At 40.9% G+C, this 12,492-nt stretch overlaps 1 protein-coding gene across 2 annotated transcripts in view; it reads left to right on the top strand.

Moving 5' to 3' along the window:
• Positions 1 to 11,060, top strand: part of ankrd50 (ankyrin repeat domain 50) — a 50,674-nt gene extending 39,614 nt beyond the window's left edge. For both annotated transcript variants that reach the window (XM_046030090.1, XM_046030089.1), the window contains exons 4-5: positions 5,498 to 9,042; positions 9,328 to 11,060. In XM_046030090.1, the coding sequence (XP_045886046.1) occupies positions 5,498 to 9,039 (3,542 nt within the window). In that variant the 3' untranslated portion in view covers positions 9,040 to 9,042; positions 9,328 to 11,060. The remainder of the gene's footprint in view (positions 1 to 5,497; positions 9,043 to 9,327) is intronic.
• Positions 11,061 to 12,492: the final 1,432 nt, after the last annotated feature.

The following is a 12,492-nucleotide window of genomic DNA, read 5'->3' as shown; positions in this document are numbered from 1 at the left end:
GGCAGGAGTGTTTTCATCTGCTTTGCCTCTAGCGTAACATAAATTAATTGTTAAAATGTAATCATTTCAGTGTCTAGTCTGGTGGTCGTTTGGCAAGAAATATACTGTGCACATTAAATGTAGCTGCTAATCGAAAAGGATTTTATCCTGCAACGGTTATCTTTGCACAGTTGAATTAGTGCCCCATTAGAGTCAAAGCTTCCCAGTGCCTGGCTTCGTCTTTTCTCACAATGTGAATAAGCCACATCTATCCAAGATAAAATAAAAAGTATTATCTCCATTCATCTGTTAGAGTAGAAATTAGAGAGTGTATATAATCAAACGAGTTAACATAACAGTATTTTTCAAAGATTAAATAGCAGCATTCTTTTCAAGGGACTGTTGTTTGCAGACTGTTGGAGCTGACTCTGATCCACATACTTGTGTTTAGGAGGTTGGCGCGCTCGTGTTTTTTGGAGCCGGGAACGCTGCAGCTGTCGAACAGACGTTTGTCGAGCAGGAGTTTACTGGAGAGCCTGTGGAGAGGGCAGTGAGGCTTTGGTTTCTGTTTTCTTTATGGATCAGATGACCAAAGATGGTGTCTCGCAAAGAACGTGCAGAATCTGAGACGTTTCCATTCTAAAATCTCAGTTGATGAGTTTGAACTCTTATTTCTCATGCACACACGCAATCTCGTTTGTCATCTGAAAAATTAATCTAGAAGGCAAACAGTCCCTCTTTTGTATGTAGGGCTCTGTCTCCTGTGGCTGGTATCCAGTTCTGTAACGAGCAGCAGCTGGCCCAGAGGCCTGTACTTGGGAGTTGCATCCCTCACCCTGATGAATGTGTCATTTGTTGCTTGTTTAGCAGTCGCTTTTGTTCAGACTCTGAACCATCTTCTTTCACACACACAATACTCAGCTACAGTTTGTGTAGACCACTTATAATGGTGCAAAAACTAGGCTTTTGGGACTGTCGGGTTTTGGAAAGAAAGAAAGAAAATGGTTCTTGAAAGGCATTTGAACATTTGTGGCCAATGACAGTTGTTGCATTCTAGTATAGTACTTAATACTGTTACACAGCAGCCATCAAATGCAGGTTGGATGACTTTCCCCTTGTGGTTGTTTTAGTGCTTTATCTGCAGGAGCAGGATGTAACAATGCCATGACTTCACAGTTTACATCTAAGCCTTATAAAGTGATGTCTGCTGATGACTAAAATGGAAATTTTAGGTCATCCACCATGTGCAGTAACTGAGATTTTTGCTTGTTTTATTATTTTGTTTCTTGCATATAGAAATAAATTCATTGTTTTTAAAGCATTTTTTTATCCAGACAAGTGCTTTATTTCATGGTGGTTACAGTCAAATTTCTGTCTCCTCCTTCCTCCTCCAGCTTTCCTAGTCACTGTATCTTCATAATTGGTGTGTCAGCGACTGGAATGTAGGGGAAACTGTTTATCATAAACTACAGCACAGAAACATTTTTCTTTTGTTCCCCTGAGAAAATATTCATGATAGAGTAACATATCCAGAATTGGGCTGTAATGCACTCTGTGTTTTTCTTTGTTCCTCTGTGAATAGAACAAATCAACATCAAGACAAAATATTAAATGTCACACTTTGCTGAAGTCACTGGCTGGGTGATTGTTTTTTTTTTTTTTTGTTCTTGTTTTCCCCTGTAATGGCCTCTTCCCCCTTCTTAGCTAGTGGGCTTCCTGTCCCATCTGGAGTGAACCCAGAATGTCCAAAGAAGGATTGGGTCCAGAAGGAGTAGGAGGACCAGCTGTGATGTCAGAGCATCAGAGAGTCTCACACATAGGCAGAGGATCGCACTAGGCATCAGATGTCTGTATTGTAAATGCAAATTTTATATTATGTGCCTGTCGAGTTCAAAAATGCTAACAGGTTATGGAAACATTATCACCTGCTAGTTTGGCCTGTAAGCTAAACAACAGAACTTGGACATATAGCAAAAAGCTTTAGAAAACAACATTTAGATTTCCTCTTATGTACATGTCAGTGTCTCAGTATTCAGATAAACTAGGTACATTCATTGCATGCATCCCAGATTAACGGTATCAACATAGTAACATTTCAGACCTATTAAGAGTACCTCTGCTGCTTCAACAGAATTTGTCTGGTATTTCCTTTGTCTTGTAATTAAAAAGATCAGCTGTCAATTCACATGCAGTGTATGTACGTGCTAGCTGCTAAGGAAGTAATTGCCACACTAGCATCAGTGAGAGATGATTGCATGACAGGCTGACATTTCTTACAATTTCTGACAATTCTTAAAGTTTTAGCCAGAGGACTAGGGAGTACACTGAGAAAAGGACTGCACACTGGGAACACCTTTTTGAGTTTGTATCTTTTGACAAAAACTTGAAAAAATCCATTGCCGGCTCATGACACGTTATAATTATTCCCATGGTTTTGAATGTACACCATCTTAATTATTTAATTAATGGTTTTTAGTAGTCAACTGTAGAAGTGCTTGTGTGTTCTTACTTAGCATGCTTAGTGGCTGCAGGTAACTTGGGGATTCTACAGGGAACGGTTGTGCTGTGTTCTCGCTGCGCCACTGTTTTGTTCCGTCTTCTGAACAGCATCAAATCCTACTGGAAGCGTTTCGCCTGCCCGACGTTGTTGACTTGTTGTTAATTTGTGCTTCTAACAGGCACAGCTCTCTGTGAAGCTTCATACCCCACAGGGAGCATTTCAGAAGCATAGCATTTTTCCTGCCTGATTTTGCCGACTTATTCAGATTTTGCTTATTTAGATAATTGTGCTTATTATTGACATACGATCAGGAGTCTGCACACTGTGTTTTATTTTGTAAATTGACCTGATTCTCTGTGCCGTTTCTATGTCTGACTTCCTGCCTGGTTCATCTGCTCTGCACTGCTTGACATGGCTTCCAACTCGCCACGTATTGTCCGTGGAGCAGAGTGTATAGATACTTCTGTGATGCATCTGGGATGCTTCTGAAACGCGCTGCGGCGGGGCAATCATACGCGTTGTCTAGAATGGCCGAGATCAGCTCCAGCAGCCGCTGGAACGCCGTGCTCTGTGGAATCCAGCCTTTAGTGTCTGTCTCTTGTAATATCAGTGACTTCTTCAGGACTGGAGTGGGAGCTGGTACAGGGGGTCATGCAGCCAAAGTTAAAAGGTTGGAAGATGCATACAGTCACTGAAAACAATGATAGACTGATAGTAGGTTAGGGTTATTGAATTTTGGTAATGATTGGCCAAATGTATGATATAATACTTGAGAGAGATGCTTTAAAGCTTAATTAATTGAAACTGTTTGCACAGCTGCACCTTGTCATAAATTAAACATATATTGACGTGAATATTCAGAAGAGGCTAAATGTTTGTTTTTTTTATTTAGAGAATTTGCTTTTACATTTGTCTTGGGTTTTATTCCAGTTTAGACTGTAGAGCTAAACCTCTCTGTCCATATAATCCATCAAAGTAAAGTCACAAACCCAAAAAACATACCTCTTACTTGTCTGGGGACAGCAACTCTGTTATAAAACATGTTATTTGTGCCTATAATAAAGTCTGACCTAAGAGTGTGATTTATTAGAATCAAAACCAATGCTTCTCTAATTCTTATTTTTTGGCATGTATAAAAGGATGTAATTATGTATCTGAGGTATGAATGCCTTCATTTAATGTTTTATCACACAATGAAAGCCTCAAGGACAAAATAAAAAAAGATTATTATAAGGCACAGTTAGTGGAGGTGTGCTTATCTTAAACCAACTCAGAAGCAGATGATAAAGAAAACCCATCACTTCTTCTGTTTACCAGGGTATGTTGTCCAAACTGTCAGTACCTGCTTGGGAACCCTTGTTAAACTAATCAGGTTTGTTATCTGGCTTCCAGGTGGGGTTAGCACTGGGTCTGTGTGGAATAAGATTTCATAGGCTTTTCTACCCACAGAATAGCATTCAGATGAACTGCCTCAGGCTTCGTGATAGTTTTATTCACATTATGTACAGGGAAAAGTTGTTATATAATCAAAGCAATCAAAGTACTGGTGCTGATTTTAGTAGATTCTTTTCAACAAAACCTTTTTAGAGTAGTTTGCTGTCAGTACATACATTGTTCAGTCTATAATGAAATGCCTAAAATGAAAAACTTAATTATTTTACTTTTAAAAGGTCATTGTTTGAATCCATGTTCAGCCTGGCATATAAGTGTAACTATTTAAGGAGAAAAATGCAACTGCCTTCACTATAGTAGGAGGCTTGTTAGTCATTTTATAGTACAATATGTCAATAACACTGAGAGAGCCGCTGGTGATATTCTTTTCCTGTCCCTGTAACCCTGAGAACCATGGGAACTGTAAATGTAAGTATGCAAAAATGGTTTTCTGACTGGGAATACACAGACCATGAACACATTGTTTTAACATGGAGGAAAGTTCACTTTATGCCCATTAGCTGAGGCTATTATGGAGCCATTTTCCACGTCTCTGAGATGAATTACCATTAAAGCTCATTCATTAAGACCCACTGTGATAATTTCTTTTTTTCAGAAGGATTTCTGAGGAGTGTGGAGGTCTGAGGTCTGTGCTGGGAGCATGTAGCATGATAATAAGTGAGGCACTGGAGAGATGTTTTATAGACCACTGATGTGCTGCAGGCTCGGAAATTATGTCTCCCTTGCTGTCCTCCATTTTGATCCATGTACATCTTCAGCCCCTACCACAGATTTGCTCCTGCTGATTAAGCACTCATAACATCTAGAGTCAATGGATGGATTAACCTAACCAACTGAACTTTAGTATTGAAATTCATTATATATTTTTTTTTGCAGGGAATCTTCTTGTTTTTTTTTAGACAGTTAGAATTATGTGCCCTTTCTTTAAAGCTTTCTGCTAAGACTGGTGCTTTCCCGTTTTAGGTTTTTCTGTCGATTAGTATTTGTACATTTGGGTGTTACGGTACATGGATAAGCAACAGCACAAGTATATTTTAATATAATTTATTTATTATTTCAGTCATGTTTGTACTGAAATTTTTGTTGTTTTTATCCCAACACACAACACCCCCCCTAAATTATTTCAGCTGAAATTGCTTATGCATGAATCACAATATAGTGCACTAATTTCCGTTCTTTTTGCTCTAAACTGATCAAATTCCTGCTGATCATGTCTGCTTCTAGCAGCCTGAAGGGTTATGTTCTCCTCTGAAAGGATTTTCTTTAACAACATGGCTTTAGGTTTAATTATATCATATGCCTTTAGAAAATTAATAGTTGGCTTAACCTAATTATCCAAAGGTACAGCATCAGTGAATAAATACAGGGTATGATCTCAAGGGCAGACTCAAGTAACACTGCTCATCGTCAACTATAAATTCTACAACCGCTGACATTCATTGTTATATTTATCCTTTACATCTTTTCATATTCTTCATATACTGTCTGACTAAGTTGTTTTTTAATCCTCCCTCAAGTCATCCATATGTCATCAGACTCCTCTAATGTCAATTTCTTTTCTTACAGGATTCCGCAAAATCAGCCTTGATGATCTGCGTAAGGCCTACATTGTCAAGGATGTGCAACAGTACATCCTCCACAGGCTGGACCAGGAGGAGGCCCTGAGGCAGCACCTGACCAAGGAGACAGCTGAGATGCTCAACCAACTCCACATTAAAAGCAGTGGCTGCTTCCTCTACCTGGAGCGTGTGCTGGACGGTGTGGTAGAGAACTTCATTATGCTTCGCGAGATCCGTGACATCCCTGGCACTCTGAATGGCCTCTACCTGTGGCTCTGCCAGAGACTATTCGTCAGAAAACAGTTTGCCAAAGTCCAGCCCATCCTTAATGTAATTCTGGCCACATGCAGACCTCTCACGGTCAAGGAACTGTACCATGCAGTCTGGACCAAAAACATGACACTGACTATGGAAGAGTTTCAGAAAAAGATGGACATTCTCTCCAAGTTGTTGGTTGATGGCCTTGGGAGTACTAAAATCCTTTTTCACTACAGTTTTGCAGAGTGGCTACTGGATGTCAAGCATTGCACCCAGAAGTACTTGTGCAATGCAGCAGAGGGACATAGGATGTTGGCGATGAGTTATACTTGCCGGGCAAAGCAACTCAAACCACTTGAAGTGCAGGAATTTGCACTTCACCTTGTCAATTCCAATCTACAGATTGAGCCATTTAATCTGGCTCTTTGGATGGTTTGGAATGGAACTCCTGCTAAAGACTCTTTGACCACCTCCATACCAAGAGAACAGGAGGTCCTACAACTTCTGGTCAAAGCTGGAGCTCATGTAAACAATGAGGATGACCATGCGTCATGTATTGTACAACAGGCCCTGGAAAGAGAGGACTCAATACGGACATTACTTGACAACGGGGCATCTGTGAACCAGTGTGACTCCAGTGGGAGAACTCTGCTGGCCAACGCCGCATACAGTGGAAACCTTGATGTGGTCAACTTGCTTATATCTAGAGGGGCAAACATGGAGCTAGAAGACAACCATGGACAAACAGCACTTACTCTTGCTGCAAGGCAGGGCCATACCAAAGTGGTCAACTGCCTAATTGGTTGTGAGGCCAACATAAACCACACCGATCATGATGGATGGACAGCCCTGCGCTCAGCAGCTTGGGGTGGACATTCAGAGGTTGTATCTGCTCTGCTTTATGCCGGTGCCAAAGTAGACTGTGCAGATGCTGATGGTAGAACTGCTTTGAGAGCTGCTGCTTGGGGAGGCCATGAAGACATAGTGTTGAACCTTCTTCAGCACGGGGCTGAGGTCAACAAGGCAGACAATGAAGGAAGAACAGCTCTCATTGCTGCAGCATACATGGGACACAGAGAGATTGTTGAGCACCTCTTGGACCACGGGGCCGAAGTTAATCATGAAGATGTGGATGGGAGGACTGCCCTTTCAGTTGCTGCTCTCTGTGTTCCAGCAAGTAAAGGCCATGCTTCTGTTGTGAGCCTTCTGATCGACAGGGGAGCAGAGGTTGACCACTGTGATAAAGACTGCATGACTCCTCTACTTGTGGCTGGTTATGAAGGACATGTCGATGTAGTTGATCTGCTTTTGGAAGGCGGGGCTGATGTTGATCACACAGACAACAATGGTCGCACTCCTCTTCTTGCTGCTGCATCAATGGGCCATGCCTCAGTTGTCAACACTTTACTTTTCTGGGGGGCTGCTGTTGATAGCATCGACAGTGAAGGAAGGACTGTACTGAGCATTGCCTCTGCTCAAGGTAATGTAGAGGTGGTCAGAACTCTGCTGGACAGAGGTCTGGATGAGAATCACAGGGATGATGCAGGCTGGACCCCGCTACACATGGCTTCGTTTGAGGGCCACCGTCAAGTGTGTGATGCCCTTATTGAGCAAGGTGCTCGTTGTACAGAGGTTGATAATGACGGTAGAATACAGCTGATATTAGCTGCACAAGAGGGACATTATGATTGTGTGCAAATTCTTCTGGAAAACAAGTCATGCATTGACGAGAGGGGATATGATGGGAGGAATGCTCTCAGGGTGGCTGCACTAGAAGGCCACAGGGACATTGTTGAACTGCTGCTGAGCCATGGTGCTGATATAGATTACAAAGATGCAGATGGACGCCCAACACTCTACATATTGGCACTTGAAAATCAGCTGGCCATGACAGAGTATTTCCTTGAAAATGGTGCAAATGTGGAAGCTTGTGACACTGAGGGCAGAACGGCCCTCCACGTGTCCTGCTGGCAAGGGCATGTTGAAATGGTGAGGCTGCTGATTAACTATCATGCTGATGTGAATGCCTGTGACAATGAGAAGCGATCTGCCCTCCAGTCTGCTGCATGGCAAGGACACACGAAAGTTGTGCAGTTTTTGATAGAGAACGGCACACATGTGGATCATACTTGTAACCAGGGAGCAACAGCACTAGGTATAGCTGCTCAAGAGGGTCACATTGATGTTGTACAAATACTTCTTGAAAATGGTGCTGACCCAAACCACGCTGATCAATTTGGACGCACAGCAATGAGAGTGGCAGCAAAAGGTGGCCACTCAATGATCATAAAACTTCTGGAAAAGTATGGGGCCACAACTCTAAATGGCTGCAATCCTTCTCCAGTACACACCATGGAGCAAAAAACACCACTGGCTGTGACTGGTAAAATGCAGTCCCTCACAATTAAATCAAGTAGCTCTGGCAGCACTGGGGCAGGAGATATGCAGTCGTCTGGACGTGGTCTACCAAACGGACCCGTCCATGCTTTTAGTTCGCCATCAGAATCTCCCGATTCTACAGTAGACAGACAGAAATCCTCCCTTTCAAATAATTCCCTCAAGAGTTCAAAGAACTCCTCCTTGAGAACCACATCATCCACAGCCACAGCACAGACTGTGCCAATCGACAGTTTTCATGGACTGACATTCACAGAACAAATCCAACAGCACTCACTGCCTCGCAGCCGGAGCAGACAGTCTATTGTGTCCCCTTCTTCTACAACTAAGTCTATTGGTCAGCAGCCATCATCTCCATCCAATGACTTTGACTGGTCTCAGTTAAAATCTGGACTCAAGTCAACAAAGGGAAGTAAGAACGGAACTGGGACATCAAATGGTAAAGGAGCACTGGGAGACAAGAAAAAAGTCAAGAACAGCGGATCAACCCAAAGTCAGGTCCTGGAGTACGAGATGACACAGTTTGATAAGAGGATTGCCCTCAACAAATCAGTGGCGAACATTGCAGTGAAGGATCCCCATTGCAAGATCATGATTGGCGGTTCAATTCGGCAGGAAAGGGGGCAAAGCCAAGATCAATTATTTATTCAGCAGCAGAGCTGTTCGGAGAAGAGGAGAAATGGCATCATGACCAACCCCAACTATCATCTACAGGGTAATCAGGTTTTCCTGAGTAGGGTATCAGTTCCTCGGACTGTACAGAACAGAGGCCACCAGGATGTTCTAGAGAACTATCCCATAGGGGAAACTGAGCTAAGCCTTAAACAAGCCCTGAAACTGCAGATTGAAGGATCAGACCCTGGGTTTAACTACAAAAAGGAGACTCCATTATAGCTGGTAAGAGATACTTTTCAAAATAGTCCTCCTGTATGTGCTCTTGTTGAAATACATAAAGCATTTGTCTCAAAGTTTAAATTAAGGTCATGGGGAAAGCATGTAGGCAAGAATTTGGCTTTTCTGTTCATTTACAGTGGCTTATAAATGACTTTTAGTTGATACTGGATTGCACTCAACACAGCATCATTAGTTGGATTTAATCAGATGTGCATGCCTCAGTCTGGGTAAGCAGACTGTTTTCTCCCAAACAAAACATTAACCTAAATCATTCCTATACTGTTTCAGATGTCTTGAGTGCCATTTGTCATGCAGATATTGGAGGGAATGTGCCAAAGCAACTGTTCATCTATATAAAAAATACTTACAATGTCATCAGTGAGACCTCAAAATAATACCTAGGGACGATTGTTGATTGCTGCCTAAGGCTTATGTGAACTGATTCATCGATGTGCCTACATCTGTTACAGCCTTCTTCATGTATTCATGCAAATTATCATTTTAATTTAATGTAATGCTATTTAATAAACAGTGTATGCACTTTTAAAAGAGTACAATGACAGACATGAATTTGTTCCATTTTGTATCCCATCCATGATTTTTCAAAGCAATTGTTTGAGAGAAACATACCAATGCTTTTTTATTATTTTATATTTTGTTTGTTCTGTCTACTTCTTCACACTGACAGCAATGTACCACTGAGTACATTGTCACAAACCAGATGACATAACAGTAACTGATGCCATGGTATGAATTTAAGCGCATTGATAGTCTGCCTTTCTAGAGACCCCAAATAATCTGTGTTAACCTTGATCAGTGTGCTAAACCTATGTTGTGTGTAATATGTTAATAGCTATGGCAATTTACTTCACAGGTATATACAAGCATATTTATTTTTTGGAAAAAAGCCACTTTTGCTGCATTTTGTGTTGCATTACGCTATACCATGGTGCTGTGTTCAGAAATTGCCTGCAGTTATTTTGGACTCCCAGATTTGTTGGATTTGTGTATTATTACAAATATCTAAGAAAGAGGGAGGTTCGTTGAAAATGTAAAAAAAAAAAAAAAAATTTCATTTTGTCCCTATGGGATTTTTCAGTTGCTTGTGTGTTATTTTGTGTGTGCATAAAAATATTTAAATAACCCATTGTGTATTGTCAGCAAACGTTTGGTGCTAAATGCAGCAATCTCAAGTGAAAGCAGTGATTTAAGAAATGCATTTGTCTGCAGAGTTACATGTATAACTTACTACAATGCAAGAAACAAAATCCAAGCTTTGTTTCATTTTTGTCATGTGGTTAATTTCCAGTAATTGCTGCTGGATTTTTCAGGGGCGTGACACAAAATGGCTCAAAAGGGTTCAGCCATTAAGACAACTGACATAGCTGTGAATGATATTGTTTGAAATGCAGAGTTGTAAAGCCAAAGTTGAAAACACATAACTCTGTCCCACCTCCTTCCTGTGAGAAGCTGAATATCAGTTCAACAGGACTTAACCCGGCAGGCGATGGAGGGGAGGAGGTGCTTCACTGTGATGCTGAGGGAACTGAAACATCTGTTTCTCATGAACTGTATGGAGCTGCGTTAGCGTTTGCAGGCTGTGTCATATTTTTGCAGGCTTTTCATATTGTCAACAGTGAGCTATTTTTTGCCAAGAACTGGGATCGGGGGGAATAGAAACCTATCGCATGCACAAACACTTATAAGCCCTAGTGAAAGCTCTCAGCTTTTCAGTACTACAGTAGCTCAAACCTTTGCTATGAAGGGTCAATAGAAGGATTCAAGGCAGGATAGGGTCTAGAGTTGGAAAACATACTGTATAGTCTTATTAAACAGTTCTCTTGTTTGTCTTGACTGTGTTTTGTCTATCATCTTTGATTTGACTGTCAGTGATTGGATTGTAAATAGCTTACCATGTACATTCAATTTTCATTTAAAAACAATTCCTGTATTATATGAAGTGGAATTTTCTGATGTATATTAAAGTGCTTAATAAACATATTTGCTTTACTGCTGAAAAAGACATCCTTTGCAAATTTATTCACATGTAAATGGCGCTGAATATCAACAAATCACTCAGAACTGAGGAATGCAATAAATGAATGTTATGGCAACCTAATGCTTTCTTGTTATGGAGGCAGAAGGACATTTAAATGAGTGTGTCTGGTATCTGAAGTTATACTGAAGTCAATGCTAAATTCATGGCAGACTGACTGATATGTCTGGAACAGAAAAGCTAGTGTTTGTGCTGATGCTCCATTGACTTTTTTTGGCATTGAAGTTTGAAGATAGATAATAAATTAGACTGCAAAAAGCAAGATAGGGTATTGAGAGGGAAATGGCACCAGAAACGAACAAATCTCCAGTGACTGATTCTTTTTATCTCACATATATCCATTGCTATTTCAATTACCTCTTGATTTCTTTGAATCCAGAGGCCTTTTTTTATCCACTGAAGTGTTTTCCCCCTATACTGAGGCTGCAAACCCACAGACTATGCTGTTAATATCTACCCCACTGTTGGTCATTTAATGCTGAAAGGCCAAACCAGGACACTGCAGGCATCACAACGCATGGATCAAGTTGAAGTGGAACAGACAAGTGTGCCAAATGCTGTCACTCCCCCCTCCCCGCCATCTCTCCAGTTCACTCAGTTCATCCCAGTCAAACAGGACCTGCAAGAGTGATCAAATACAGATATGGCAATGGTTTTAGGATTTGTTTAGTTTTCATTCACATTTAATGAAATCTTACAAAAGTACATAGGCTACTTTATACATTAGGTACTATAAGGCCCACTTTATACCTGGCATTAAAATGTGTTTTGAGTGATTGCAATTGGATAGTACTTGACCTCATGAAAGTACAAGTGTAAATGCACCCAAGATGCATTGAGTACAGATTCTGATCCGATCAGCCAAACCACCCCTGGAGGTGGTCAGGGACACATTGTGACCACATTGAACAGAAGCGTAAATGCAATTGCCTTGTCAATATGGTCGCAGTCTTCCGCAAATAAAACCAATCAAGTTTGACCACACATAATAATAATAATAATGATAATCTTTATTTGTAGAGCACTTTTCAAAAACAAGTTACAAAGTGCTTTAACAAGTGTAAAGACAATAATACCCAAAAGACAATAATACAAAAACAATACAAGATAAAAGCAAGAAAACATTGAAAAGACTAAAATACACGTTTAAGATAAATATAAAATTAGTAAAATAGAATAAAATAAAAGGGATAAAATAAAGTCAAATAAGATCGGGAAAGGCTCTCCTATAAAAGTATGTTTGACTTAAAAGAGTTCACTGACTCAGCCGACCTGATTTCCTCAGGCAGGCTGTTCCAGAGCCTCAGGGCCCTGACAGCAAACGCTCTGTCCCCTTTAGTTTTCAGTCGAGACTCTGGAACAGACAACAGACCTCTGCCCGAGGATCTCAAGGTACG

Source organism: Micropterus dolomieu, linkage group LG19 (assembly GCF_021292245.1).
Source record: "Micropterus dolomieu isolate WLL.071019.BEF.003 ecotype Adirondacks linkage group LG19, ASM2129224v1, whole genome shotgun sequence".
Taxonomy (NCBI): Eukaryota; Metazoa; Chordata; class Actinopteri; order Centrarchiformes; family Centrarchidae; genus Micropterus; species Micropterus dolomieu.
Note: the sequence above shows the minus strand (reverse complement) of the source record. Positions and strands in the feature narration are given on the sequence as shown.